This window comes from Macaca fascicularis, chromosome 1, assembly GCF_037993035.2.
Source record: "Macaca fascicularis isolate 582-1 chromosome 1, T2T-MFA8v1.1".
Lineage (NCBI taxonomy): Eukaryota > Metazoa > Chordata > Mammalia > Primates > Cercopithecidae > Macaca > Macaca fascicularis.
Window position 1 is genome coordinate 223,136,062 of NC_088375.1, and position 27,809 is coordinate 223,163,870.

Genomic DNA, 27,809 nt, shown 5'->3' on the forward strand with positions numbered 1-27,809 from the left:
TAAAATCAACCCCAGGTTGATTTTACTGAAAACATGTATTTTTTGTTTTTTATATTTATTTATTTATTATTATTTAGACGGAGTCTCGCTCTGTCTCCCAGGCTGGAGTGCAGTGGCGTGATCTTGGCTCACTGCAAGCTCAGCCTCAGCCTCCCGAGTAGCTGGGACTACAGGCACCCGCCACCACGCCCGGCTAATTTTTTGTATTTTTAGTAGAGACGGGATTTCACCATGTTGGCCAGGATGGTCTCGATCTCCTGACCTCGTGATCTGCCCGCCTTGGCCTCCCAAAGTGCTGGGATTACAGGCGTGAGCCACCGTGCCCAGCCTGAAAACATTTATTAAAACAAAACGTCAGAGCTATGTGACAGTAAGTTTCCACAAGCTGGTAGGGTTGAACCGGGGCAGGAGTCGCTGGTACAGGGACTTCACTGCCCACCCCATGCTCAGCTCCTGCATGGAGGAACCTCTGGCTGACCCGGATACAGTATGGACAGCTGTCAGAAAATCTGGAGAACAGCTTGGTAGGGCGATTGGGCAGCCTCCTCCTGTCCATGCTTCTTCCCAGGCTGAGCCTCGGAGGAGGCCTGGTTCCTGGTCCTCTTGTGGCTGACGACGATGCTGCTGTTGGTGACTCGGGGCCCATACCAGCCTGCCCAGTACTGGGTGTCACTGCCCCCGTGCTGAAAGAGGATGTAGCGGACACCCCGGGGGTAGTCTGAGAAGGTGTAGGAGACCTGCCGGGAGGAGGGGACAGGAAGTGACCACCAGGACTGGGGAGGGGAAGGCAGGAGCCAGGTCCTCTAAGAGAGCTGCCCAGGCGGGAAGGCAACAGCTCCAGGCCAGAGAGCAGGGGCACCTTGGGCCCTGAGGCTGCCCCTTGCTTCTTGCCATCCTGGCCCTGGGAGGAGTGGGTAGAGAGAGCAAGTGGGTGAGGCCTCACCTCTGTCCATGCAGCATTGTTCCACTGTTGGATGGTCACAGGTGGGGGCTCGAAGGAGGCCAACACGAAGTAGTCAGCTGAGGTCAGCTGCACCTTGAGTTGGTAGGTGCAGCCACAGTCGGCTCTGGCAGCAAACCTGGTGGAGGGGTTGAGAGCCCTGTGTCCAAGCTACTGAGGGCTGGCCCCAGCACTGGGGGCAGGGGGGACCTACACATTGGAGCTTGGAGCTTTGTTTCCCATCAGCCAACACTGCTCTGCCTGCTAGGCCCAGCTGGCTTCAGTGCTCCCTATGCCCCACTGTGGCCTGGGGGTAAGCAGTTGGTCCATGCTGGCCTCAGTTACCCCATCTGAGAAAAGGGACCCTTTCAGGCATCCTACTAAAGATGTGACCTCAAAAAGCAAAAGACCCCTCCAGAGAGGCCTGGTCTGTCCAAGCCACGTAACCTGTACTTAAAATGGACCAGGCTGTGGATTCAGTGGGAGAGTCAAGGGGGTGGCCTGTGTAATGGGGCTGGCACAGAGCTCACCTTCTGCTCAGCCCAGCCCAGCCACCTCTCCCCTCTGCAGCTCTGCATACTCCTCCAGCCTCGCCCATTTATCCTCAGAGTGGCGGCCCTGGGCCCTGCCTAGAACTGGGGTCCTGCTTCTGCCACCGGCCAAGCCAGAGCCTGGCACACTTCTGTGCACAGAGTAGGAGCTCAAAAGAGTCATGGGATGAATAGGAAAAGGAGCCGGGGAGGCAGGTAGGTCAGGGGACCTGGGGGTTTCCACCCAGTCCAGAGAGGCCTGAGAGTCCTCTGTTGCCCAAGTGCGTGTCAGTGTTGACCGGGCACAGTGGCTCATGCCTGTAATCTCAGCACTTTGGGAGGCCAAGGTGGATGGATCACTTGAGGTCAGGAGTTTGAAACTAGCCTGACCAGCATGGTGAAACTCCATCTGTATTAAAATGATTAAAAAAATAGCCGGGCGTGGTGGTGGGCAACTGTAATCCCAGCTACTCGGGACGCTGAGGCAGGAGAATCGCTTGAATGTGGGAGGTGGAGGTTGCAGTGAGCCAAGATCGCGCCACTGCACTCCAGCCTGGGTAAAAGAGCGAGACTCTCAAAAAAAAAAAGTGCCTGTCCATGACAACCCACCTGGGGGCCTCAGCCTCCTCATCTGCACACTGGCGCTGCTGTGTCCTGCTGACTCCGTCACAGGGTGGTGGGGAGGCCAGGAGGTGCCGCAGGGTCTGGGCACAGAGCGGGGGCAGAGGCCAGGGCTACCTGGCTCTACGACACTGCTGGGCACAGTGGGCACTTGCTATGGCTTGTCTCACCCGGCACAGCAGTAAGACGAGCATGTAGAGTGGGGGACACAGGCCATGGACCCTACTCACCAGTCCTTAACCACGATGTCCGGCCGGAATGTGTCCAGTAGTTCCTCCCAGTAGCCCTCAGCTACAAGGTCCACCAGCTGGGACTTGAGGCACATTCTGGGGAGCAGAGTTGGGGGCTTGCGTACCTGGGTGTGCTATGCATGGCCCCCCCTCACCCAAGCCTTGGCAGCCCCTGTAAGCCCAGGGAGGTGGCTTGGGGACTTAGGGTATCCTTTGGCCGCTGCAGGACAGGCACTCGCTGGGGCTGACTGGTTTCTCCTCCAGTGTAGGAGGGAGTCTGACCCACTTGTGCCTGGGTGGCATCTGATTCCAGTCCAAAGGCCCAGTGTTCCAGGGCACCAGGCAGGGCACTCTTGTAAACTCAAGTTCCTAGCTTAGGGATGGATGCCTGTAGATAGCCCTGGCTTATCTTAACCACCCAATGGACTCCTGGCCTGCTTCAGTGACCCCCACCCCCACTGTCCATGAACACAGCACTGAGTGACTCCAGGAAGCAGTGACTCTGGGCAAGTTTTGGGGCCACCTCCCTTGAGCTTCACAGAGAGGCCTTCCCTTAGAAGACTTTGCCTGAGACTTGGCAAAGGTGTCCTAACCCTCTGTCCCCTCCATGCAAGCCTGGTAGGTTCAGTTTGCCTTACTCGTAGGATGTGACAAAATACTTCTTGACTTTGGGGTCAGGAAAATCTGTCCCGTGGGCTCCAGGGAGGCTCTCCACCTTCCAGCGGTCCCCACCATTGAAATCGATTTGCCATGCAAACATATCCTCTAGGAAGAACAGAAGCCGAGGTGAGACCCCCTGTGTAAATCCAAAATACAGCCCTCCCCACCTGGTCCCGGGAGGGCGGGAGGGAGGGTGGTATGGCGTTAGTGATCTTCTTGGGAGGCAGGACTTGCTCATGCTCAGGTTTCTGGGGCTGTGGACACCAAAGGGTTAACAAGCTTGTTCCTTCTCAAGGGCACTGTGTAGCCAAGGTATCCCATCAGCCCAAGTATACCCCAACTGCACCCTGGAGCACCCCTACAAAGCACCCCTCCAACACATTCCCACCTGTCCTCACCATATCAGCTCTGACCTGACTCTGTCCCACCCACACAGTCCCAAACTGGCCTCACTCCTAACACACAGCTGGAGAAAATGCGTGTTACCAGAAATTCTAAACCAACCCCTTCCTCACTTCCATGTTGCGGTGGAACTCTGGGAAATACCCAAGTATCAGTTCTCAAAAAATGAAATTACGAGGGGCCTGTGAGAGTACTGTCCTCAAAGACTAATGTGAGGCCAGGCACGGTGGCTTGGCCTGTAATCCCAGCACTTTGGGAGGCTGAGGCAGGTGGATCGCTTGAATCCAGGAGTTCAAGACCAGCCTAGGGAACATAGCGACACCCTTTTTTTTTTTTTTTTTTAAATAAGTAAAATAATTTTTTTAAAAAGGCTAACAAGTGTTCATCCCAACACAGACTGCTTACTTGACCCAGATGGCACCCCAGATGTCCAGGAGGGAGAGGCCCTTGGTTAACGACATAACCCAGATTGGAGGCCCTAGAGGATGGGTTTGTGGGTTTGTTGGTGGTCATGGGAACCAAGATTCCCATAGGGCCCAGATGGCCCAGGGCAAGAGTGCTAAGTGGAGGAACCAGTACCCTTTGGGCTGGGCGGTGTGGTAACATTCATGGGTGGACTTCCATTAGGTGGGCCTGGTGGGTTCAGGGGGGCGATCACCCTCTTCACACTGAACTTAGAGGACCTTAGAAAACAAGGGCGCTTCTCTACCAGTGCTGCCCAGGCAATCACTGGGGCACTTTTCCAATGGCTTGCTCCCCCTCCAGAAGCCCGCTATTCTCAGGTGCTCTGGGGTCCCCAGTAGAGAACCAGAGGAGTAATACAGAAATCTAGGAGCTGGGCTGACGCTGAGTACAGACCTGGGGGTATCTCAGCAAGGCTTGACTGAACACTGCCAGCCCTGGGCAGGCCAGGCTGCAAGGCCAGCTCTGTTAGGCCGTGTTAAGCCGAGTGGGCAGCTTAGCTGGGCAGCTTCTGAATGAAATCTGGGGCAGGCAGAGGGACTGAGTGTCAGGCGCTGTCTATGGGGCCTCTGGGATTTGGGGTGGGGGGAGTTTGAGGCCTTTATCTGTCAGGACCAAACCCTGGAAGCTGGGCAATTGTGCATCTTTGGGGAAGTCACTCATCTCGGGCCCAAAGCTCCCCATCTATACAATGGAGTCCACCCTAATTGTCTTGGCATCTCCCAGGTTCCTGTGTGTGTGTGTGTGTGTGTGTGTGTGTGTGTGTATGTGTGTGTGTGTGTGTGAGAGAGAGAGAGAGAGAGAGAGAGAGACAGTGTCTCTCTGTCACTCAGGCTGCTGGAGTACAGTGGCGCGATCTCAGCTCACTGCAACCTCCGCTTCCCAGGTTCAAGCGGTGCTCCTGCCTCAGCCTCCCAAGTAGCTGGGATTACAGGTGCCCACCACCATGCCCAGCTAATTTGTGTATTTTTTGTAGAGACAGGGTTTTACCATGTTGGCCAGGCTGGTCTCGAACTCCTGACCTCAAGTGATCTGCCTGCCTTGGCCTCCCAAAGTGCTGGGATTACAGGCATGAGCCACCGTGCCTGGCCTATTTGTTTTATTTTTAAATTATTTTTTCAGAGACAGGGTCTCACTCTGTTTCCCAGGCTGGAGTGCAGTGGCACAATCTTGGCTCACTTCAACCTCCACCTCCTGGGTTCAAGCGATTCTCCTGCTTCAGCCTCCTGAGGAGCTGAGATTACAGGTGCCTGCCACCATGCCTGGCTAATTTTTTTGTATTTTTGTAGAGATGGAGTTTCACCATGTTGTCCAGGCTGGTCTTGAACACCTGACCTCAAGTAATCGCCCATCTCAGCCTCCCAAAGTGCTGGGATTACAGGTATGAGCCACTGCACCCGGCCAATCTCCCAGGATCCTGATGAGGATGAAGAGAGTACAGAGATAGCAAGGAGGTTCTAAGTACACAAACCAGGTCTCAAAATCAGTTGCTGCTGGAGTCCCAACAGGAAGTATGGTGTGTCCGGGGTGGATGGTGGCTCATGCCTATAATTCCAGCACTTTGGGAGGCTGAGGCAGGCAGATCATTTGAGCCCAGGAGTTCGAGACCAGTCTGGGCAACACGGTGAGACCCTGTCTCTAATTAAAAAAAATATATATGGGAAGCGTGGTGCCTGGTACATAGCAGGTACCAAACGAAGGAAGGGAAAAGGGAAAAAAATGCCTGGGAAATACAAGAGAATGTAACAGGCTAAGTGGGGACCTTCAGCTGTGATCACAGGCCCCTCTGGATCCTCATTTTGTTTGTCTGTATAATGGGGCTAACAGGAGGATGGGTAAGGACATTTGTAAAGATCTCCCATGAATACCTGACACAGAGGAGGCCCTTGGTCAACATGAGGCAGCTTGGGCTGTACTCTGGGGGACAGGCGGGTCTGCAGTGTGCTTGTTCTTTCAATGAGCATTTCTTGGGCACCTGCTATGTGCGGGTGTCACTGTGGATGCTATAGTGTAGCAAACAATGTCCATTTGGCCACTGGAACTTGAAGTTTGTGGCAGAAAAAAATAAGGAAATTCTGAAAAAAACCTTTTTCTTTTGGAGACTAAGTTTCACTCTTGTCGCCCAGGCTGGAGTGCAGTGGAGCCATCTCAGCTCACTGCAACCTCTGCCTCCCAGGTTCAAGTGATTCTCCTGCCTCAGCCTCCCGAGCAGCTGGGATTCTAGGTGTGGGTCAGCATGCCCAACTTCGTGTGTTTTTAGTAGAGACAGGGCTTCGTCATTTTGACCAGGCTGGTCTCCAACTCCTTACCTCAGGTGATCCGCCCATCTCAGCCTCCCAAAGTGCTGGGATTACAGGCGTGAGCCCCCGCGCCTGGTCAAAAATGTTACAGGGCATGAAATGGAGGTGCTATGCTGGAGGTGGAGAGTGCTGTTTTTAGATTGGGAGCACAGGGCAGGTCTCTGAACTGAGACCTGAAGAATGAGAAGGAACCAAGGGAGTGAGGTGGGTGTTTAGGATTAGAGAACATTCCAGGTAGCGTGGGAATCACAAGTGCCAAGGCCCAAGGATGGGAAGGAACGAGCCCGGTGGCGGCCTCCACCCTGCCCCCATGCCACCTTCAGCACATGGGTTGCGCAGGAGGTTCCTGTGCAGGCTCCGTAGGAAGTAGAAGATCTTCCAGTCGGCCACGGGCTGGTCCCAGTCCTCGGTGATGAAGCCCTCTCGCAGGCACTTGCGCTTCCAGAGGGTCATGAGGTCGATGAGATCCCGCCAGAGGCTGCAGACCAGGCGGCAGTTCAGCAGCAGCTGGCGGGCGGGCACATGCATGAACAGCTCCAGCAGGATGTTCTCGGGCAGCTCGTTAATGCTGTCCAGGGCTGCCTTGGGGTGAGGAGCATCCATGGCCTGTGGGGGGGGACAGCGGTTATGAGCCTGACCAGGGAGGTCTAGGCCAGGGACTCCTCTCCAACCCTGCATTAGCCAGGTGTGGTGGCACACGCGTGGAGTCCCAGCTAGTTGGGAGGCTGAGGCAGAGGCTGAGCCTGGGAGTTCAAGGCTACAGTGAGCTATGATTGCGCCACTGCACCCCTGCCCGGGCAACTGAGCAAGAACCTGGCTCAAAAACAAAAACAAAAACACCACAAAAGAGCATTTCGGAGGCTGAGGGTCCTTCCAGTAAACAGTAGCCCCTCAGTGGAAAGAGTAGTCATGGGACCCACATTCAGAAGAGTACAATACAAGTAGGAAAGTCTTTAGAGACACATATTTTAAAAGGCCCCTCCCCAATTTAAGAAAAAATTGCTTAATTTTAAAGCCAGTGGTTTGGGTGGACTGTAAGATTCTGTGGAGGCCACACTTATCTGCAAAGTTCTGTGAGGATTTTGGTGATTGTTGTTATTTTAATGCTCTGGATTCACTGTTAGAATATAAAATTGGCCGGGCGCGGTGGCTGAAGCCTGTAATCCCAGCACTTTGGGAGGCCGAGGTGGGCGGATCATGAGGTCAGGAGATCGAGACCATCCTGGATAACACGGTGAAACCCCGTCTCTACTAAAAATACAAGAAAATTAGCCGGGCGTGGTGGCGGGCGCCTGTAGTCCCAGCTACTCGGGAGGCTAAGGCAGGAGAATGGCGTGAACCCGGGGGGCGGAGCTTGCAGTGAGCCAAGATAGCACCACTGCACTCCAGCCTGGGCAACAGAGCAAGACTGTCTCAAAAAAAAAAAAAAAAAAAAAGAATATAAAATCTTTTTTTTTTTTTTGAGACACTCTTGCTCTGTTGCCCAGGCTGGAGTGCAGTGGCGTGATCTCGGCTCACTGCAACCTCTGCCTCCCGGGTTCAAGAGATTCTCCTGCCTCAGCCTCCCGAGTAGCTGGGACTATAGGTGCCCGCCACCACGCCCAGCTAATTTTTTTGTATTTTTAGTAGAAACGGGGTTTCACCGTGTTAGCCAGGATGGTCTCCATCTCCTGACCCCGTGATCCACCCACCTCAGCCTCCCAAAGTGCTGGAATTACAGGTGTGAGCCACCGCGCCCGGCCAGAATATAAAATCAGTTTTACATCCCAGACTCATGAATGTTCATTCAGTGGATGGCTAGCGCTGAGAAACCACCTGCCTCTCTCCAGAAGCTCACTCTGGCCTGGAAGTCAGACGTGATAAAACAACCCCATGGGAAGCCCCCACAGCACCCGGCTGGGCTGCCTTGGGTGTCAGGCCAGAATCTACTTGGAGATGGTCGGAAAACAAAAATCAGATGGAGGGTGCCTGAGAAGACTGCCTGGGTTTGAATCCTGGTCTGCAGTGACTAGTTGGGAAGCTGTGGAAAGGAGGGGGTAACTGTCCCGACCCTGGAAGGGCCAGGAGAACCAAGTGAAGCACAGATCTTTGGTCAGCATTGCTGCCAGCACAAACCTGCCCTCAACACTGTCCTCCCTGTACCTCTGCACTGCACACAGGTTCTGGAAAACTTCAAGCAGTGCCACAGCCCTGGCCTGAATCTGTTACCTGGGGGCACCTGATTAGTCCCCTAAGGGGATCCCAGGTACTTGCCCCAGGTAGGTGGGGGTTGGCCAGCAACCAGGGCTCTGCCTTGTCACTCAGGTGGGCCTCATCTGCTTACACATGAGGAGAGAATGTTCTCCACCTACAAGCAGGGAAACAGAACCTTCCTGGCCTCTTTTTTTTTTTTCCCTCCCCCAGCCCTGAGACAGAGTTTCGCTCTTGTTGCCCAGGCTGGAGTGCAGTGGTGGGATCTCAGCTCTCTGCAATCTCCACCTCCTGGGTTCGAGCAATTCTCCAGCCTCAGCTTCCCAAGTAACTGTGATTACAGGTGTCCGCCACCACACCCCGCTAATTTTTTATTTTTAGTAGAGATGGGGTTTCACCATGTTGGCCAGGCTGGTTTTGAACTCCTGACCTCAGGTGATCCACCCGCCTCGGCCTCCCAAAGTGCTGGGATTACAGGCGTAAACCACTGCACCCAGCCTTTTGCTGTGGCCTCTTCTGATTTTCCATAGAGGCTTAGCCATAGCAGCAGTTCATAGTCTTCTGAAAGCTCCCATCCCAGAAAACCGGAGGGTGGGTGTATGCTGGCTCCTGCCCGGGGAGGAACACTTTACATGGCAGAGAAAACAGGTGAGGTACTTGTGCCTCGTGAAAAATGCTTTGCAAGCTGGGAGCGGTGGCTCAAGCCTGTAATCCCAGCACTTTGGGAGGCCAAGGTGGGTGGATCAGGAGGGCAGAAGTTCGAGACCAGCCTGGCCAACATAGTGAAACCTTGTCTCTACTAAAAATACAAAAAATTAGCCGAGTTTGGTCATGTGTACCTGTAATCCCAGCTACTTGGGAGGCTGAGGCAGGAGAATCGTGAACCCAGGAGGCAGAGGTTGTAGTGAGCCGAGATTGCGCCATTGCACTCCAGCCTGGGTGACAGTGCAAGACACACCTCCAAAAAAAAAAAAAAAAAAAAAAAAAGAGAAAAAAGGCTTTGCAACCTTGGCAACACAGGGAGACCCTGTCTCTACAAATAGTGAAAAAATTCGCCGGGCATAGTGGCCAGTGCCTGTGGTCCTAGCTACTTGGGAGGCTATGGTGTTAAGATCTCCTGAGCGCAGGGGGTCAAGGCTGCAGTAGCTCACAGGCATGAGCCACCAAACCCGGCCCCTCAGAGGTTTTCTAACTTAGAATCCATGAGGCCTGCTGAGGTCACACTCTAGGGAAAGAAGGAGCCTGCTGGGGCAGAGTGAGCCATGATTCCTCCATGGCACTCCAGCCTGGGCAACAGCAAAACTGTCAAAAAGAAAAAGGCTTTGATAGGGAAAAAAAAAAAAAAAAACCTCAACGTGGCCAAGTCTTCTAAGTTATGAGAAGCAAATGTAGCATTCGAAAAAAAATGTAAAACCTGTCAATTAAAAATGCCTGTAGTCTGGGCAACATAGTGAGACTCTGCCTCTAGGAAAAAAAGAGATTAGATTGGGGGTGGGGACTCATGCCTGTAATTCCGGCACTTTGGTAGGCCGAGGTGGGCGGATCACAAGGTCGGGAGTTCAAGACCAGCCTGGCCAATATGGTGACACTCTGTCTCTATAAAAATATAAAAATTAGTTGAGTGTGGTGTCGGGTGCCTGTAGTCCCAGCTACTCAGGAGGGTGAGGCAGGAGAATTGCTTGAACCCGGGAAGTGGAGGTTGCAGTGAGCTGAGATCGCACCACTGTACTCCAGCCTGGGCAACAGAGTGAGACTCTGTCTCAAAAAAAAAAAAAAAAAAGAAGAAGAAAAGAAATTAGCTAGACCTGGTGGCCCATGCCTGTAGTCCCTGCTACTCAGGAGGCTGAGGCAGGAGGATCGCTTGAGCCCAGGAAGTAGAGGCTGCAGTGAGCTGTGACCATGCCACTGCACTCCGGCCTGGGTGACAGAGCAAGACTGCCTAAAATAAATAAATAAACGCTGGCAACTTCTAAAGTCACTGTCTAGACTCTAGACCAAATAAAAGTCACTGGGCTCCAAGCTAGAGGCGTTTAGGCACCAATAGCTTCCTACCGTGGTGACTGAAGTCTGGTCTCTGGCCCAGTCCGCATTTTCTTGCGCCCCTTCCCCGCCCCCACACGGGGCATTTTGTGGTGGGGAAGTCCATGCCAGCCCTAGGAAGCCCTCACACCTATCGGGTTCCCCAACTGCCCCGCCCGGCGTCTCGTGCTGGCCTTCACCGCACCCACCCTCCCAGCAAGCTCTCGGGGCACTCTTACTTCACCGGTTTCTCGGAAACAGAAACCGTGGCTGGGGAAAGGCAGAGGCCGGATCTCGCAGGCGCGTGGGGCCTGGAGGTCCCCTGACAGGTCTCCGAATCCGGCAATGGCCTCGGGATGTGGCCGGGGTGGAGGCGGCCGCAGAGCCTCCGCCCGGGTGGCCCCGGGGCCAGGCCCCCAGTCCGGGCCCAGCCGCCCGCGCCCCCCAGCCCTGGACGCCCGGACCAGCGCCCGCAGGCTCCGTGAACGCCCAGGCGCCTAAGACCCCGGCTCCCCACTCGCCCGCCGCCCGTCCCCCCGGGGCCGCAACCTGGAAGCAGCGGCGGAGCTCCGGGTCGGCCCGAGCCTACGGCCTCGGCGGCGTCGTCGCTGGGCCCCGCCCGGCCCCGCCGCCGCGTCACGCGCTGCGCTCGGTCTCCACCCCCGCCCCGGACCCCGCTGCGTCCCTCCCGGCCCGGCCCCGCACCTTCGCCGCGGGAAGACTAACCTGAGGTCCCTGGGGCCCGGGCCCTCGCTGCGGCCTGCGTGTCCTGAAGCTCAGTCTCCCCCTCCAGGCGGCGGGCGGCTCAGCACCCACACCTGCACCCCACTCCTCCGCAAGGCAAAAGTCCCTGAACGCGAGGCAGCTCACCGGACCTCCGCACTAGTTCCTTCTTTAAGGGGCCCAGGGCTCCACCCTTGACCCTCGGTTCACTCCCTAGAGGGAGGAGCTGACACCCAGCAGGCTCTTTCTTTCCCTAGGGCGTGACCTCCGCAGGTAACAACCTGAGGGGCTGGGAGGTGGCTAACGCCTGTGATCCCAGCACTTTGGGAGGCCCAGGTGGGGAAGGTTGCTTTAGGTCAGGAGTTGGAGACCAGCCTAGCCAACATGGCAAAAAACCTGTCTCTACTAAAAATACAAAAATTAGCAGGGCATGGTGGCGCATGTCTGTAATCCCAGCTCCTCCGGAGGCTGAGGTGGGAGAATCGCTTGAACCTGGGAGGCTGCAGCGAGCCAAGACTGCACCACTGCACTGCAGGCTGGGCAACAGAGCCAGTCCTTGTCTCAAAAAAACAAAAAACCTCTGAGGTTTTTTGTCAGGAGTAAGTTCATGAATTTCTTCCATCAGTCAACAAATAATTAGCAAGCACCTTGTTCAGGCAACCACCACGGGTTGTGCAGGGTGTGCACTGCACAAGGGTACTGGCCCAGGCCACATTAATTGCTACGTCTTCTCCATGGAAGGCCGTCCTTTTGCAGTTTGCCATGGGCTGGTGGATGGTGATCCTGCCCTGGCCAAAGCCCTTATCTAGCCCACCCTTGATTGAGATAGCTAAATGTAAGGAGTATTTATTAAGTGCTATATTAGTCCATGTTCATACTGCTATAAAGAAATACTCGAGACTGGAATTTATAAAGGAAAGAGGTTTAATTGACTTACAGTTTCATATGGCTGGGGAGGCCTCAAGAAACTTACAATCATGGTGGAAGGTGAAACGGAAGCATGTGGCAGCAGGAGGGAGCCAGGGAAACTGTCACTTGTAAAACCATCAGATCTCGTGAGAACTCACTATCATGAGAACAGCATGGGGAAAACCGCCCCCATAATCCAGTCACTTCCCACCAGGTCTTTCCCTAAACACCCAGGATTACTGTTCAAGATGAGGTGTGGGTGGGGACACAAGGCTTAACCATATCAAGCACCAGCTGTGTGCCAGGCACCATTCTAAATGCTTCGGCTTCATCCAATGTCAGTAAAGCTCTTGGCAAAGAATAACACCAGGAGGCAGAGCCTGGGTGGCACTGCTGATCTGGCACAAGGTGGACTCAAGGGCTGCTCAGAGATGCCCACACACCCCAACCCCAGCCTGTGGCTGGGCCTCTAGAGGAAGCTAGTAGTACTGGACGGCTGCCAGGTGAGACACCTGCAGCTCACTGAGGGGTCTGTCCCATGAACCTGCTTCTGTGATGGTCTGGTTCCTGAAATGCCAACCCCTCTGTACCTTAGGCAGAAGCCACACCATTGTACCATCTGCAGGTCCCGGCGGGACCACCTAAAGTCTGCCTTTCCTTCCAGAAACCACAGGGCACAGGTTAGGCTGGGCACACCTTTTATTTGACTGCATGCAGTAGGGCGAGGTCAGGAGAACACTGCTGTCCTTCCAGCAGGACAAGAGGCACGTTCCAAGGGTGGCTGGGTGGGAGACAGAGGTCTTGGGAATGCCAGTTCTAGGGGTGGGGTGGGGGCTTGGAATGCTCTCCAAGCCACAGGGGGTCTGGCCTGGATTTGGGAGGTGGGCAGAGGATCCTTCAAACACCCTACCATACTCATCCAGGGCTCACGTGTCCAGCTGTCAGAGCGGGTCCCAACCCTGCTCCCCACCTACCCTGGGACATCCTGTGCAGGATTCCCTCAGTCCTCTGGGAACCTGACCCCCACCTGGCACCCATCTAGCTTCTAGGCTCTATTGATAGTGAGGAAAATCCACACCTGACCTGGACCCCACTCCACTCTGGGTCTGCCCATCTCAGACCGGGCCTGAGCCTCTGGGCTAAAGCCACCTCTTCTGAGCAGGCAGGCAGAGTAAGAGACTGGGAGCAGCAGACAGGGGCAGAGCATGGCCCACGAGCCCACCCTCCGCTTTCCAGACTGGTCTGAGTTACATGGTCACCTCCCTGCACCATCAGGGCAGCTGCAGGCTTGCCAGATGTCTTGCCTGTCCCTGCTCTGAGGGTCCAAGAACACAGGTAGAATGGTCCCAGGCGGGGAAGGGAGAGACAGATCCAGGCTGGCCTCCAAGCTCGACTTTCTGAGGGGCCCAGGGGAACACGCCGCACCTCTCACATCTCAGGTGCTCCATCTCTGAAAGGGGCCCATGCAGGCTTCCTCACCCATCATTCAGGTCAAGACCTTTTGGGGAGAGCTGGCCCCCACCCCAGCATGTGAGGGCTGCCCAGGCCGAGAGGCTCCACAAAGAAGAGGCAGCTGGGGGCAAGGGTCAGAGGTGTGGGGACGCCTGGCCTCCACCTCCCCTTCCCAAGCCCAGCCGTTTTCTGACAGCAGTTGTTTACCAGTCAGGGTTCAGCAGATGGGGGCTCAGGGGGCGTCAGGGCAGCGGGGGCCCGATGGTGATGCTGCTGTTGGTGACCCTCGGGCCGTACCAGCCGGCCCAGTAATGAGTGTCCACGCCGCCGTGCTGAAACCAGATGTAGCGGACGCCGGGCGGATAGTTGGAGAATGTGTGGGAGACCTGGCGGGGCAGGTAGAGGGGGGAGAAAGGTCAAGGGAGCTGACTCAGGCTGGGTGTGGTGGTTCACACCGGGAATCCTAGTACTTTGGGAGGCCGAGCTGGGAGGGTTGTTTGAATCCAGGAGTTTGCGACTAGTTTGGTTGCAAACCAGAGATAGTGAGATACCATCTCTACAAGAAAAAAAAAAAAAAGTTATCCAGGCACAGTGATGTGTGCCTGTAGTTCCAGGCAGGCTGAGGCAGGAGTACAGGCTAAGGTAGGAGTTCAAGACTGCAGTGAGCTGTGATCACGCCGCTGCACTCCAGCCTGGACAATAGAGTGAGACCCTGTCTCTAAAAAACAAAAGAAATAAAAGAAAATGAGCCTTAAAAAAAAAGGGTGGGAGCTGACCCTGAGTGTGGCACTGCCTGAGGGGGGCAGGGGAACAAGGAAGTGGCTGAGTTCTTGGTGCCAGTCTAGAAATCAGTGGAGTTCTAGTTTGAGCTCTGTGATTTGGGACAGATCATTTCCTTTCTCTGAGCCTCAGTTTCCTCAGCTATAAAATGGAGCAAAATCCTGCTGGTTCACTCCACAGGTTTATCATTCAGCCCAAAGGAATGGAAAGAAACTGCAAGCTGCCAAAGGATGTCCAATATGCTCATCACAGGGCACATGTATTATTTAAGCTAAAATTAAGTAAAATTGCCCTGCGCGGTGGCTCACGCCTGTAATCCCAGTACTTTGGCAGGCCGGGGTGGGTGGATCACCTGAGGTTGGGAGTTTGAGACCAGCCTGACTAACACGGAGAAACCCTGTCTCTACTAAAAATACAAAATTAGCTGGTGTGGTGGCGCATGCCTGTAATCCCAGCTGCTCAGGAGGCTGAGGCAGGAGAATCACTTGAACCTGGGAGGTGGAGGTTGTAGTGAGCTGAGATGGCGCCACTGCACTCCAGCCTGGGCAACAGAGTGAGACTCCATCTCAAAAAAAAAAAAAAAAAAAAAAAAAAAAATTAAAATTTGATGAAAAAAATTCAGGTACTCAGCTGTACTAGAAACTGGATCTTACTAACTGTTCAGTGGTCACATGTAGCTACTGACTACTTTATGGATAGTGTAGACACAGACCATTTCTATCACTACAGAAAGTTCTATCAGACAGGGCTGGGGTTGGCAAACGATGACCTGCAGGCCCACTGCCTGTTTTTATAAATAAAGTTTTACTGGAACACAGCCATGTCCATTCGTTTACATATTGTCTAGAGCTGTTTTCACACAACAACAGCAGAGTTAGAGAGTTGAGTAATTGTGACAGAGACAGTGTGACCTGCAAAGCCTAAAATATTCATGTCTGCCATTTTAAGAAAACATTTGCTAGGGCTGGGCACAGTGGCTCATGCCTGTAGTTCCAGCACTTTGGGAGGCTGAGGCAGGAGGATGACTTGAAGCCAGGAGTGCAAGACCAGCCTGGGCAACAAAGCAAAACTCTTATCTCTACAAAAAAAAAAGAAAAAACATTTTTTTAAATTAGTGGTGGTGCGCACCTGTACTCCCAGCTGCTCAGGAGGCTGAGGCAGGAGGATGGCTTGAGCCTAAGAATTTGAGTCTGCAGTGAGCTATGAATCCGCCAGCCTGGGTGACAGAGACCCTGTCCCTAAAAATATGTAAGTAAATTAAAACAAACAAACAAACAAATATTTGCTGACCCCAGTCTAGAAAACAGTAATAATCAATACTAGTAATTAGTAACAGTCAAACAGTCAACCTTTTGGAATTTTTTTTTCTTTTTTTCTTTTTTCTTTTTTTTTTTTTTAAGATGGAGTTTTCCTCTTGTTGCCCAGGCTGGAGTGCAATGGTGCGATCTCGGCTCACTGCAACCTCCACTTCCTGGATTCAAGCGATTCTTCTGCCTCAGCCTCCTGAGTAGCTGGCATGCACCACTACGCCTGGGTAATTTTATATTTTTGGTAAAGACAGGGTTTCTCCATGTTGGTCAGGCTAGTCTCGAACTCCCAACCTCAGGTGATCTGCTGTCTGGGCCTCCCAAAGTGCTGGGATTATAGGTGTGAGCCAAAGAGCCCTGCCAACCTTTTGGAATATTTTTTGGCCCTGGCCTTGCCAGCATCATTTCACTGATTTCTTTCAGAGCTCTATGACGGAAGCACTATATACCCATTTTACAGAAGCAGTGAGTGAAGCTCAGAGCATTGGAAGCACAGGTGAGAAGGTGCAGAGCTTGGATCTGAACCTAGACCCCATCTGACCGCAGCCTCAGCCTTGGACAATCTGCCTCTGCCCCTGCCTCCCAGGCCCACGCACCTCCCTCCACTTGGCATCGCTCTTCTGCTGGATGGTTGCCGGGTCTGGCTGGAAGGTCCCCAGAGGCGCGTGCGCGGACGACAGGAGCTGAACGCACAGCTGGTACTTGGACCCGCAATCTGGCCTGGCTGCGAACCTGCAGGGAGAGGGAGGGCCCATCAGGGCCTCGGAGATTGGGGGCAGGGCAGGGGTGGGGCGCCTGATTGGCATGCCCCCCCCCAGACCCTTGCCCCAGGCACTCACCAGTCCTTGACCTCGATGTCCGGCCGTGTGGTATCCATCAGCTCCTCCCAATACCCTTCGGCCTTGAGGTCCACCACCTGGGACTTGAGGCAGGTGCTGGGGGCAGGCAGAAGGGTGGGAGGGGCTGGGGCTCACCACTAGGGCAGTGAGGGGCTAGGACTGCCCCTTTCCAGGGTGGGAGGGACCCCAGGGTAAATTAATTTGGGCTTTCCCCTACCCCAAGTCCCCGGATCTTACTAATATGAAGTCACGAAGTATTTCTTGACCTGGTCATTGGGGAATTCCTTCCTCTGGTCTCGAGAGAGATCCTCCACCTTCCACTCATCGCCTCCATTCACATCCAGGCTCCAGAACTCGAACCCCTCTGATGGAAAAGCAGAGTTCACACTGAAGGGAAGCCCCTCAGTGGCCACCTTCTCCCAAGTGCCCCTTCCTCCCAACTCCTCTGCCCGCATCTTGGCGGCTGCCCTCAAGCCCTGTGCTGTGGGACACTGCAGATCACAATGGCCGCCGCGTATTAGGTGCTTCCTGTGTTGCAGGCACAGGGAGGTTACTTCCCTGGGGGCCCTGAGACACATGGTGATGTGAATGACCAGACCTCTTCTGTGATGGAGAACGCTCTGATGTGGGCCAGACAGACCTGGGTCTAGTCCCAGCTCTACCAGCACTCGGCTGTGTGACCTTGGGCCAGTTGCTTTCCCTCTCTGACCCCTGGTTGACTCCTCTGTAAACTGGAGTAAGAACAGGGCCTGAGAAGCTTTTTTGGCAAAGTGCCAAAATATTTTAGGGCTTGTGGCCCACACGCTATCTCTATTGTATAGTTTTTTGTTTGTTGTTGTTTCTTTTCCTATAACCCTTCAAAAACATAAAAACTTTTTTTTTGTTGTTTGTTTTTTGAGACAGAGTTTCGCTCATCACCCAGGCTGGAGTGCAATGGTGCGATCTCGGCTCACTGTAACCTCCGCCTCCTGGGTTCCAGTGATTGTCCTGCCTCAGCCTCCTGAATAGCTGGGATTACAGTCGCATGCCACCATACCTGGCTAATTTTTGTATTTTTTTGTAGAGGCAGGGTTTCACCATGTTGGCCAGGCTGGTCTTGATCTCCTGACCTCAGATGATCCACCCACCTTGGCCTCCCAAAGTGCTGGGATTACAGGTATGAGCCACTGCTCCTGGCCCAGATGCCTTCTGTGATGGAGAACGCTCTGATGTGGGCCAGACAGACCTGGGTCTAGTCCCAGCTCTACCAGTACTCAGCTGTGTGACCTCAGGCCAGTTGCTTTCCCTCTCTGAGCCTCAGTTGTCTCCTCTGTAAACTGGAGTAAGAACAGGGGCTGGGAAGCTTTTTTGGCAAAGTGCCAAAATATTTTAGGACTTGTGGGCCACAAACTATCTCTATTGTATGGTTTTTTTGGTTGTTGTTTCTTCTCTCTCTCTCTCTTTTTTTTTTTTTAAATAATCCTTTAAAAATGTAAAAACAGGCCAAGCACAGTGGCTCACACCTGTAATCCCAGCACTTTGGGAGGCCGAGGCGGGTGGATCACCTGAAGTTGGGAGTTCGAGACCAGCCTGACCAACATGGAGAAACCCCATCTCCACTAAAAATACAAAATTAGCTGGATGTGGTGGCGCATGACTGTAATCTCAGCTACTTGAGAGGCTGAGGCAGGAGAATCACTTGAACCCAGGAGGCGGAGGTTGCGGTGAGCTGAGATTGTGCCATTGCACTCCAGCCTGGGCAACAAGAGTGAAACTCTGTCTCAAAAATAAATAAATAAATAAAAACATAAAAACAATTCTTAATGCCTCAGCCAGATTTGGCTCATGGACAGCTGGGAGGAGTTGTTTTATTATCATTTTGCTCCAGAATTTGGTCAAATTGTGGAAAACGAGGTTCCCATGCCATCCCAGTGTCTACCCAACAACACAGCAAGCAAGGATCAGTAGAAACCTTGCTTTACCTGTTGTTGTAACATCCTGGGAAGAAGACCGGATCTCCCATTCCTCCACAAGCAAAACCCCTTTGGCCCTCTGGGACCATGTCAGTAGGCCCAACCCTGGAGCCTAGAAACTAGGCCAACAAAACATGGCTCTGACTTCCTTGCCTTGTGTCTTAAGCAGAATTAGTCTCAGTTGGCCAACATTCCCTTTCCTAGGAAAGGTCACTGGGGAAATAATCTTAAGAGTAGAATAAGAGGCCGGGCGCGGTGGCTCAAGCCTGTAATCCCAGCACTTTGGGAGGCTGAGACAGGCGGATCACAAGGTCAGGAGATCGAGACCATCCTGGCTGACACGGTGAAACCCCGTCTCTACTAAAAAATACAAAAAACTAGCCGGGCGAGGTGGTGGGCGCCTGTAGTCCCAGCTACTCGGGAGGCTGAGGCAGGAGAATGGCGTGAACCCGGGAGGCGGAGATTGCAGTGAGCTGAGATCCGGCCACTGCACTCCAGCCTGGGTGGCAGAGCAAGACTCTGTCTCAAAAAAAAAAAAGAGTAGAATAAGAGGCCGGGCGTGGTGGCTCATGCGTGTAATCCCAGCACTTTGGGAGGCCAAGGCAGGCGGATCACTTGAAGCCAGGAGTTTAACACCAGCCTGGCCAAATACAGGCTGGTTTAACAACCAGCCTGTATTTTAATAGAGACATGGTGAAACCGTGTCTCTATTAAAAATACAAAAAGTTAGCTGGGCATGGTGGCGGGCACCTGTATTCCCACCTGTAGTCCCAGCTACTCGGGAGGCTGAGGCAGGAGAATCCCTTGAACCCGGGAGGTGGAGGTTGCAGTGAGCCAGGATCGCACCATTGCACTCCAGCTTGGGCAACAGAGCGAGATTCCATCCAAAAAAAAAAAAAAATTAGCCAGGTATGGTGGCGCATGCCTGTAATCCCAGCTATTTGGGAGGCTGAACCTGGGAGGTGGAGGTTACAGTGAGCCACGATTGCGCCACTGTATTCCAGCCTGGGTGACAGAGTGAAACTCTGTCTCAAAAAAAAAAAAAAGAAAAAGAAAAAAAAAAAAGAGTAGAGTAACAATAAGAAACACCACTCTTGGCCTCAGTTTGCCCATCTGAAAAATGTGTGTACTATCAGTAGCTACCTCTTCGGGTTACTGTGAGAGGAGAAAAGGTGTTAAACCATCCAAAGCACGTGGCTCATACTAAGTGCTCAATACATTTTCCTGGTGTTACAACTGTGTGTACTGGAGGCATGCCAGACCCGGCCTGTACCCCACCTTCAGCGCATGGGTTGTGCAGGAGGTTCCTGTGCAGGCTCCGTAGGAAGTAGAAGATCTTCCAGTCGGCCACGGGCTGGTCCCAGTCCTCGGTGATGAAGCCCTCTCGCAGGCACTTGCGCTTCCAGAGGGTCACCAGGTCGATGAGGTCCCGCCAGAGGCTGCAGACCAGGCGGCAGTTCAGCAGCAGCTGGCGGGCGGGCACATGCGTGAACAGCTCCAGCAGGATGTTCTCGGGCAGCTCGTTGATGTTCCCCACAGCCATGGCTAGTGGCTTCTGGATACCCTCCTGTGGCTGTTGAAAAGCTATGCTGCAGGCCTCATCCCTGCTCTGTCATTTATCTCGGGAGAGTCATAGTGCCTCTCCCAGCCTCAGTTTCCCTCTCTGTAAATGGGTACCTTACCTCCAGGGGTCACTGGGGCGGTCCAAGGAGCTTAGGGCATATCAGGTACTTTAATAAAAGGTGAGCTCTGATTTTTTTTCTCTGGCTTCTCACAACAAAGGTGGAAGGCACTGCCCAAGGTCAAAAATAAGGGCAGAGGGGGAAGGAGCCGGGATCTTCTTTGATTCCAGGGCCAGCCTTTTTCAGTAAGCCAGACAGTCTATGCGCAGCCCGGCAGAGCACCCCAGGCCTCCAGTGTCGTCACCATCCTTTCTCCCATCCTCGGAACATGATGGGAGGAGGAGGCTAATTATTACTGCCTCCCCCGGAGGTCCAAAGGGCTGCAGCCACCTTCTCAGGATCTCAGAGGACATGACCTCCTGCCTAGCTGGGAGTGGCAAGAGGGTGGGCGACAGGGAAGGGCCCTTCCTATCTCCCTACTCCCTACCCCCACCCCCAGCCCCGCGGCTGGGCTCCTCCACCCCAAGTCTGCCAGCGCGCCTGTAGCCTCCCCTTCCCACGCTGTGCTTTAAAATGTCCCCCAAAGTCTGGGCTCCGACCCCTGCACATCGATGGCGACCCCAGCTCTCGTTCGCGGCCGCGCCGCGCAGCCAGTTCAGGCCCGGCGGCCTGGGCCTGGTCGGTGCCGGGCCTCCCTCGGCAACTGCGGCGCGACCGGGAACCCAGGAGCCTTCCCGGCAGCCCCCGCCCAGCCGCGCCCCCTCCCCGGCGCCCCCCGCGCCCCCTCCTGCCGGTCACCTGCGCTCGGCTGCAGCGGCACGATCCGCTGGGCCGCCCAAGCTGCACCGCCTGGACCTGCGCTTGCCGGGGAAGTGAGGCTCCGCCCCGGCCCTCCAGGCCCCGCCCCCGAGCCCAGCGCCCCGCCCCCGCGCCCAGGGCCCCGCCCCGCGCAGCGCTGGGCCAGGGACGCGCCCCCCGCCGCGTCGTAGGAAAATTACCTGGTGTTGGGGGTGGGGCGGAAGGCGCCTCCTATCCCCCGACTACGCTTGGGCCACCCGCCCCGCACCCTCGGCCTGACCCAGCCTCTCCCTGCCTCCCCTCGCCGCCTCCTCCCAGCAGTCCCCCAGGAGCGAGCTGGGAGATGCCCCAAATCGGACCCCTCCCCAATTAAACAAAAACACCTCCTGACCTTTCCCAGCCTCCTGGGTCCGCTGAGGAACCCGCAGCCCCAGGCCTCGAGCCGATTGCTGGGACTGCGGGGCGGCCGGGCGCGGGGCCAGAGGCGGGGCGGGGCGGGTTGGGTCGGGGGCCTTTAAGAGGCGCGGCCGCCGGGACCGACACAGACGCGGACAGCGCCGGTACTCGCCGCCCCGGGACTCGCGCAGCCCGCAGCGCTCCGGCTCCTCCTCCTCTCGCGACCGCCCTCCGCAGCGATGGACGGAGACGGTGACCCAGGTAGCCGCCGCCTGGACCGCTCGCTGCGGCGGGGAGGGGAGATGGGGTCGGTGGGCGAGCGCTGCACAGAGCGGAGTCAGAGAGCGAGGGGGCCCGGAGACCTGGCGCGGCAAACTTTCACGCCAGCGAAGTCCTAGAGGCGGTCTCCAAAGAGCACATCTCTCTGCTATCTTGGTCTGGCGGGAGGCCTTGAGAGGCGACCGGCAGGGAGAGAGGACTCCTGGGTCCCATTTAGCCAGGAAGTAGCACGAGAGGACCCCCACATTCCCGCCTCCCAGCTTCCTGAGGGTCTGTCTGGCGGGCGCCTGGGATGCGTCTGGGACGGAGGCTGCGAGCCTTTTCTTTCATCAGCTCTTCCAGCTCAGGGCCTTGGGCCGCCTGGATCCCCGTGGGTTCTTTGGGGTCCCTGGCCTGGCCTCACCTATCCCTGCCTTCCTCCTGAGCTCCCTTGTCTGGAGGGGCGGCCCCTCCCCTCCCCGGCGTGGTGAGATGCCCAGTGGGGACCGGGCCAGCGGTGAGGGAGCATTGGGGGCAGCTTTGGCTGGTGCTCAGAGCCTTCCCAGGCTGCCCAGTCATCCTCTCTGGCACCCAAGACCCCTCACCCCCACTCGCCCAACTCCCTGCGGGGCCTGCAGGGGTTGCCTGCTGAGTCAGGATGGAAACAAGACCTGCCTGCAGACAGCCCTCACTCTTTCCTCATCAGGTCCAGCTCGGGGTGGGCATTGCTTGGGGTATGCGGTGGCAAACAGACTGATGAAAGCTCTGGCCCCCCCCACCCCCCATTCCCCCCACCTCCAGCCCTGAAAATCCCAGCTCCTGCAGCCCTTGCTCCCAATCCACGGCCTTCTGGCCACACCCTCTGTAGGGTTCCAGAACTGGCTCCTGCTTTTTCCCAGGGCTCAGCTATTCCCTGGACTCTGGGGCCCACTCCAGGTGAGTGAATCAGCCTCGCAGGCAGGCAGCTTCCAGGGGCCAGATAACTTTCTGCTGACAACAATGTGGGGAGTTGTGTGTGTAAGAGAGAGGGTGGGGGGAGCTGTAATTGGATCTGGGGCCTTGAGTGCCAGGCCCCGGGGCCAGAAGAGGGGACTGGGTGAGGTGCACCTTTCGGGGAGCATCAGGTGTCCGATGGGGCCAGGGCCGGAGGGGAGGGCTGGAGAGGTGAGGACACTGGGCCCAGCTCCCCAGAGAGCTGTGGGCATCTGCCTGGGCAGGCGATGTGGCTTCAGGGCTTGGCATTTTCCTCTGTCTTCCTGCTGTTCTGCGATGTGGTCTGGGAGAAGCTGTTAAGCCCCTTTTGGCCTCTGTTTCCTCTTTGCCAAAGGGGCAGGTGTAAATCCCCACATCATAAAGATGTGGCCAAAAAAAATGCTAATAAGGAAGGAGAAGTGCTGTGTTCAATGTGGTTCACTCAGTAAGATTGACTGAGGACTCGCTGTGTGCTCTGGGCTCTGCGAAAGCTCTCAAGGGCCCGACTGTGTGTTGGGCAGGGAGGAGAAGCTGCATGTGAGGAGGTTAAGGGCTGGTGGGCCTGGAGACTTGGGTCTGGACCCTGCCACCTGTCCCCTTCCCCAGTGCCTGGCCTGTTCCCACCACCGCCTTGACTCTCCAGGGCCTAGCCCATGGGAGCTCCCCATCGTAGGTCTGAGAGCTGTAGTCTTCCTGATCACCCAGAGTGGCCCTGTCTCCTCCTCACTGGCTCTCCCTCATCCAGGCATCTGGGGCACTCGGTGTCCACTTACTCAAGGCTGTGACGGCCCCGCTGAAGCCAACTGGGATCCAAGAGACAGTCCGGCTACTGCGGTGACATCTGCCTGCCTCCTTACAATTCAGAATGCTCTTGTCCCCCTCGTCAGGGGATTTGGACATCTGTCCTGTTTGTATGGCCTAGCACAATGATTACTCCCATTTACAGATGAGAAAACTGAGGGCCAAGGATGGGAAAAGGAGGTAGAGACAGTTTCCTTCCCCAAGGCCCTATGTCATCTCCTTGCTTGTTATGGTTTATTTAAATAAGTCCCTCCTCATCCCCAAATCACACAATAGCTGGGGACAGCTGGGTTTCTGGGCTCTGTTCTCCAGCCCCTGAAGGCTCCAGGTCCCATGTCCCCTTCCCTAAATACTGGCAGTATGTCCTTCAACAAGTCACTTAATCCCTGAGCCTGAATATTTGCACCTGCAAAGTCAAAATCCTGGCCTTGGTGCAGTGGAGCATGACTGTAATCCCAGCACTTTAGGAGGCCGAGGCAGGAGTTGAGTACAGGAGTTGCTTGAGTACAGGAGTTGAGGCCAGCCTGGGCAACAGAGTGAGATCCTATCTTTAAAAATAAAAGTCAGCCGGGCGTGGCGGCTGATGCCTTTAATCCTAGCACTTTGGGAGGCCTAGGTGGGTGGATCACCTGAGGTCAGGAGTTTGAGACCAGCCAGGCCAACATGGCGAAACCCCATCTCTACTAAAAATACAAAATTTAGCCAGGTGTGGTGGCACATGCGTGTAATCCCAGCTACTTGGGAAACTGAGGCAGAAGACTCGCTTCTCAGCTTCCAGCTACCCAGGAGGCAGAGGTCGCAGTGAGCCGAGATCATGCCACTGCACTCCAGCCTGGAGTGTAGTGACAGAGCAAGCGAGATTCCATCTCAAAAAAAAAAAAAAAAAAAAAAGTCAGAATCCTAACACTGCCTACTAATTCAGTGAATTAGTTCGTGGAGGCTGTGGTGGTTTAAGATGGCTCTGGAGCCAGGCTGTCTGGGTTCAAATCCAGGCTCCAACCACTGATTAGCTGTGTGATCCTGGGCTGTTTCACCTCTCTGTGCCTCAGTTTCCTCATCAATGAAATAAAGACAGCAATAAGAGCAACCTCAAAGAAATGGTATGAGGATTTAAAGAGTAAATGAAGTTGAAATGCTTTGGACAGTGGCTAACACTTGCCGAGTACCCCCAAAACATGAGTTCCTGACAACAGACCAGGGAAAGTGCCAGATGCCAGGCACAGGACATGAAGCTGTGTTTTCCAGACCATGTTCTGGCCCTCGTGAAGCTCCGTATGGTCCAGAGACAGGCGTTTATCATAGGATCACACCACAAGACAAAAGCTAGGAAGGGCTGTGAGAAGGTGTCATAGGGGGAAATCCCGGAAGGCTTCCTGAGGAGGTGAGGAGAGCAGGGATCTCAGAGGGTGGTTGGGAGGATGAAAGAAGTTCCGGTGTGAAGCATTGTACAGTGCTATAGATGGATGTCATTAATAATAAAAATATGATCCTTGCTGCCATCTGCCCAGGCCTGGGCTTTACTGGTCCAGCAGAGGAAACAGGCGTCTGAGGCACCTCTTTGGACTTAGGGGCTGATCCAGGGTTGGTCCCTGGCCCTGTGGCCTTCTTCCTTGGGCACCAGTCTGTAGTTACAGAATCTCCGACCCCAGCTGTGGATTGTCCCAAGGTGGGTGGGGGAGGATATGGGCACATTGCAGTCCTGGGGTCTGGAGGGGTACAGGGTGGGGGAATCACAACCCCCCACCCACCCCTGCCTGCAGAAAGCGTGGGGCAGCCCGAGGAGGCAAGCCCGGAGGAGCAGCCGGACGAGGCGAGCGCTGAGGAGGAGCGGCCGGAGGACCAAGAGGAGGAGGAGGAGGCGGTGGCCGCCGCGTACCTGGACGAGCTGCCCGAGCCGCTGCTGCTGCGCGTGCTAGCCGCACTCCCGGCCGCCGAGCTGGTGCAGGCCTGCCGCCTGGTGTGCCTGCGCTGGAAGGAGCTGGTGGACGGCGCCCCGCTGTGGCTGCTCAAGTGCCAGCAGGAGGGGCTGGTGCCCGAGGGCGGCGCGGAGGAGGAGCGCGACCACTGGCAGCAGTTCTACTTCTTGAGCAAGCGGCGCCGCAACCTTCTGCGCAACCCATGCGGGGAAGGTGAGAAGCCCTCGCCGGGCGAGCTCAGCTTCCCCTGCTGCGAAATGGGCCGAAATGGCGCCGGCTGGCTTTGAGGGAGAAATGGAAGCGCCTGGCTCAGTGCCAGCAATGGGTAGCCCCAAGGCTGTCTATTACTGTACCTCGCTGGCCACCTGCGTCCTGGGGTCTCCCGGCTCCTCCCACCCTCAGCCAGCTGGAGCAGGGCGGGATGGGGGACATACCTGCCAGGAGGCAGATTTAGAAAGTGCCCACTGGTTCACTCTCTCATTCATCATCTGCCCACCCAGACACCAAGTGCCACCTTTGCCCTGCCCACCTCCACATAGTGGCAAGAGCCAGCCCTGCCACAGCCTTAGCAGGGACTGAGTGACCAGGGTGGGGCTGTCGTGTCCCTACAGAGGACTTGGAGGGCTGGTGTGATGTGGAGCATGGCGGGGACGGCTGGAGGGTGGAGGAGCTGCCTGGAGACAGTGGGGTGGAGTTCACCCACGACGAGAGCGTCAAGAAGTACTTCGCCTCCTCCTTCGAGTAAGGAGAAGGGGGTGGAGGAGGGGGGAAGGGGGAGCGTCCGCACTGTTCTAACTCCAGTTCTCCCAGGTGGTGTCGCAAAGCGCAGATCATTGACCTGCAGGCTGAGGGCTACTGGGAGGAGCTGCTGGACACGACTCAGCCGGCCATCGTGGTGAAGGACTGGTGAGAGGGCCCTGGGGTGGCATGGGGCTGGGAGGAGTGGGGTAAGGCAGAGGGGTGAGCCAGCTGGGGACTCCCCCCCCCCAGGGATGCTGCCTCCCCACTGCAGGGGTTGAGGCCACGTGGGCCACGGGTCTGCAAAGTAGACAGCTTCAGGAGAACCTGGAAACCCACCTCCCCTCCTGAGTTTTAATTGTTGGCAAATATATGCACATATATATGTTTGTATGTAATGTATATATTTCAAAATCAGTCTGCGGTCCAAACCAAAGGCCACTCTGTGGACTGGCTTTGGCCCCAAGCTGGGGTCCGGCCAACCTGGAATGTAGTCCTTGTGTTTCGTTCTTGGACTGTCACTTTCTCTTGCTGGCCTTGTTTCCCTTATCTGTAAACTCGGAGCACTGGCAGTGCTGGCCGACAGGGATGTTGGGCGCACAGGAGGACTTTTGTGGAAATCCCTGTCCCCAGGACGTGTTCAGCAGGGCTGAGGCCATGCCCCCACCCCACCCCCCGCCCCCCACCTCCCTCCCTCCCTCCCTCTGAGCAGGTACTCGGGCCGCAGCGACGCTGGTTGCCTGTACGAGCTCACCGTGAAGCTACTGTCCGAGCACGAGGACGTGCTGGCTGAGTTCAGCAGCGGGCAGGTGGCAGTGCCCCAAGACAGTGACGGCGGGGGCTGGATGGAGGTGAGCCTGGGGGACCCAGGGCGGAGGCGTGGGGCCTGGACGTCAGGGGCGTGACTTAAGGAGACCCCGCCCGCGGCGCGCCTGGGCTGGGCAGGGCTGAGATGGTCACCGGGTGGTGGAGAGAACTCTGAATACTGCCGAGAAACCGAATGGGGGAGCTGCAGGTCGGTCGGTGTGCTGGGGTGGGGCGGCAGGGGAGGCCTCTGGACCTCTGAGGCTGACTCTTCTTACCTCCGCCCCCAGATCTCCCACACCTTCACCGACTACGGGCCGGGCGTCCGCTTCGTCCGCTTCGAGCACGGGGGGCAGGACTCCGTCTACTGGAAGGGCTGGTTCGGGGCTCGGGTGACCAACAGCAGCGTGTGGGTAGAACCCTGAGCGGCCCGGCCCTGCCTCCACCCACCCCCAGCTGCCTGGAGGGGCAAAGGCCGGGGGTAGATAGGCCTTAACTTAGTTCATAGCGTCCTTGCCTTCCCCAAGCCACACATCCTCCTCCCATCCCTTGCTCCGAGCCCAGCCCCTGAGCAGGGAGAGAGAAGTTTTGTTGGCATAGGTTTGCTTAGGTAGCCGGCTTCTAGAACGTAGATCCGTGAGGGCGTGGGCTTGGACTGGACCCACTGCTGAACCCCTTGCATCTAGCACACTGCCTGCCACAAAGTGGGCTCTCAATAAATATTATTTGTCCAAGGAAGGAATGAATGAACAAATGGATGAACGCTGCTCCCTTCCCATCATTTTCTGTCTCCTGAGGGCCCCCGGCATAGCCTGGAAAAATACTTGGTAGGGCTCCAGTTGCTCTGGTTTCCAGCGGCCCTTGGGCCAGTATGGAGCCAGCTGGGCCTGGCCCTGCCAGGCAGGACAAAGCTGGGATTGTGAGACCAAGGAAGGGTGAGCTGAGCCTGGCGCCTGACCGACACCCAAGCTGCCCAGAGGCCAGAAAAGGGCATGTTGGGGGGGCTGCCCTCCAGGCCTTTCCTGGTCCAGTGATTATCCTAGGCCTTGCTATGATCCCCCATCCTTTACTAAAGGCAGAGTGGGGTTGGGGGTGTACCAGTTCTCAGGGCCCAGGTGACCAATAGCAGCATGTGGGTAGAGCCCTGAGTGGCCCTGCTTCTACCCTCCCTCAGATGCTTGGAAGGGT

The 27,809-nt window shown here is 55.7% G+C and overlaps 3 protein-coding genes across 26 annotated transcripts; 1 reads left to right on the top strand and 2 right to left on the bottom strand.

The window, feature by feature from the left end:
• Positions 1–38: 38 nt before the first annotated feature.
• FBXO6 (F-box protein 6) lies at positions 39–11,139 on the bottom strand. 3 transcript variants are annotated; one of them, XM_005544794.4, is made up of 6 exons: positions 11,081–11,139; positions 6,463–6,751; positions 2,960–3,086; positions 2,322–2,417; positions 944–1,079; positions 39–737 (listed from the first exon to the last, which is right to left on the bottom strand). In XM_005544794.4, exons 2-6 carry the CDS (start codon positions 6,746–6,748, stop codon positions 501–503), a joined length of 882 nt encoding a protein of 293 aa, XP_005544851.3. In that variant the 5' UTR covers positions 6,749–6,751; positions 11,081–11,139; the 3' UTR covers positions 39–500. The 3 variants fall into 3 exon arrangements, with proteins under 3 accessions (XP_005544851.3, XP_005544852.3, XP_005544853.3); XM_005544795.5 differs by having other exon boundaries at positions 10,904–11,116; XM_005544796.5 differs by lacking the exon at positions 11,081–11,139 and adding an exon at positions 10,594–10,796.
• Positions 11,140–11,983: 844 nt separating this feature from the next.
• Positions 11,984–21,317, bottom strand: FBXO44 (F-box protein 44). Of its 22 annotated transcripts, none has more exons than XM_074020240.1 (8): positions 20,737–20,812; positions 19,999–20,361; positions 19,595–19,889; positions 16,602–16,728; positions 16,365–16,460; positions 16,122–16,257; positions 13,646–13,824; positions 11,984–12,143 (listed from the first exon to the last, which is right to left on the bottom strand). In XM_074020240.1, exons 3-7 carry the CDS (start codon positions 19,857–19,859, stop codon positions 13,681–13,683), a joined length of 768 nt encoding a protein of 255 aa, XP_073876341.1. In that variant the 5' UTR covers positions 19,860–19,889; positions 19,999–20,361; positions 20,737–20,812; the 3' UTR covers positions 11,984–12,143; positions 13,646–13,680. The 22 variants fall into 22 exon arrangements, with proteins under 22 accessions (XP_073876341.1, XP_073876348.1, XP_065385991.1 ...); XM_074020247.1 differs by having other exon boundaries at positions 19,999–20,365; XM_065529919.1 differs by lacking the exon at positions 20,737–20,812 and adding an exon at positions 21,128–21,317 and having other exon boundaries at positions 11,984–13,824; positions 19,999–20,108.
• On the top strand, positions 21,280–27,375 carry FBXO2 (F-box protein 2). The gene is made up of 6 exons (XM_005544800.4): positions 21,280–21,393; positions 24,924–25,292; positions 25,691–25,820; positions 25,890–25,985; positions 26,530–26,668; positions 26,912–27,375. The coding sequence occupies exons 1-6, from the start codon at positions 21,372–21,374 to the stop codon at positions 27,044–27,046; spliced, it is 891 nt and encodes a 296-aa protein (XP_005544857.2). The 5' UTR covers positions 21,280–21,371; the 3' UTR covers positions 27,047–27,375.
• The last annotated feature ends 434 nt before the right edge of the window (positions 27,376–27,809 follow it).

Excerpts from the sequence above, each read along its gene's own strand:
- FBXO44 (XM_045380788.2), bottom strand. The coding sequence starts at position 19,859 with ATGGCTGTGGGGAACATCAACGAGCTGCCCGAGAACATCCTGCTGGAG. Across the intron at positions 16,258-16,364 it reads GACATCGAGGTCAAGGACTG|GTTCGCAGCCAGGCCAGATT; the intron begins GTGAGTGCCTGG and ends CTCTCCCTGCAG. Across the intron at positions 13,825-16,121 it reads GCGATGCCAAGTGGAGGGAG|GTCTCCCACACATTCTCCAA; the intron begins GTGCGTGGGCCT and ends CTGCCCCGCCAG.
- FBXO6 (XM_005544794.4), bottom strand. The coding sequence starts at position 6,748 with ATGGATGCTCCTCACCCCAAGGCAGCCCTGGACAGCATTAACGAGCTG. Across the intron at positions 3,087-6,462 it reads GCGCAACCCATGTGCTGAAG|AGGATATGTTTGCATGGCAA; the intron begins GTGGCATGGGGG and ends TGTTCTTCCTAG. Across the intron at positions 1,080-2,321 it reads GACATCGTGGTTAAGGACTG|GTTTGCTGCCAGAGCCGACT; the intron begins GTGAGTAGGGTC and ends CCCCTCCACCAG.
- FBXO2 (XM_005544800.4), top strand. The coding sequence starts at position 21,372 with ATGGACGGAGACGGTGACCCAG. Across the intron at positions 21,394-24,923 it reads GGACGGAGACGGTGACCCAG|AAAGCGTGGGGCAGCCCGAG; the intron begins GTAGCCGCCGCC and ends CCCTGCCTGCAG. Across the intron at positions 25,986-26,529 it reads GCCATCGTGGTGAAGGACTG|GTACTCGGGCCGCAGCGACG; the intron begins GTGAGAGGGCCC and ends CCCTCTGAGCAG.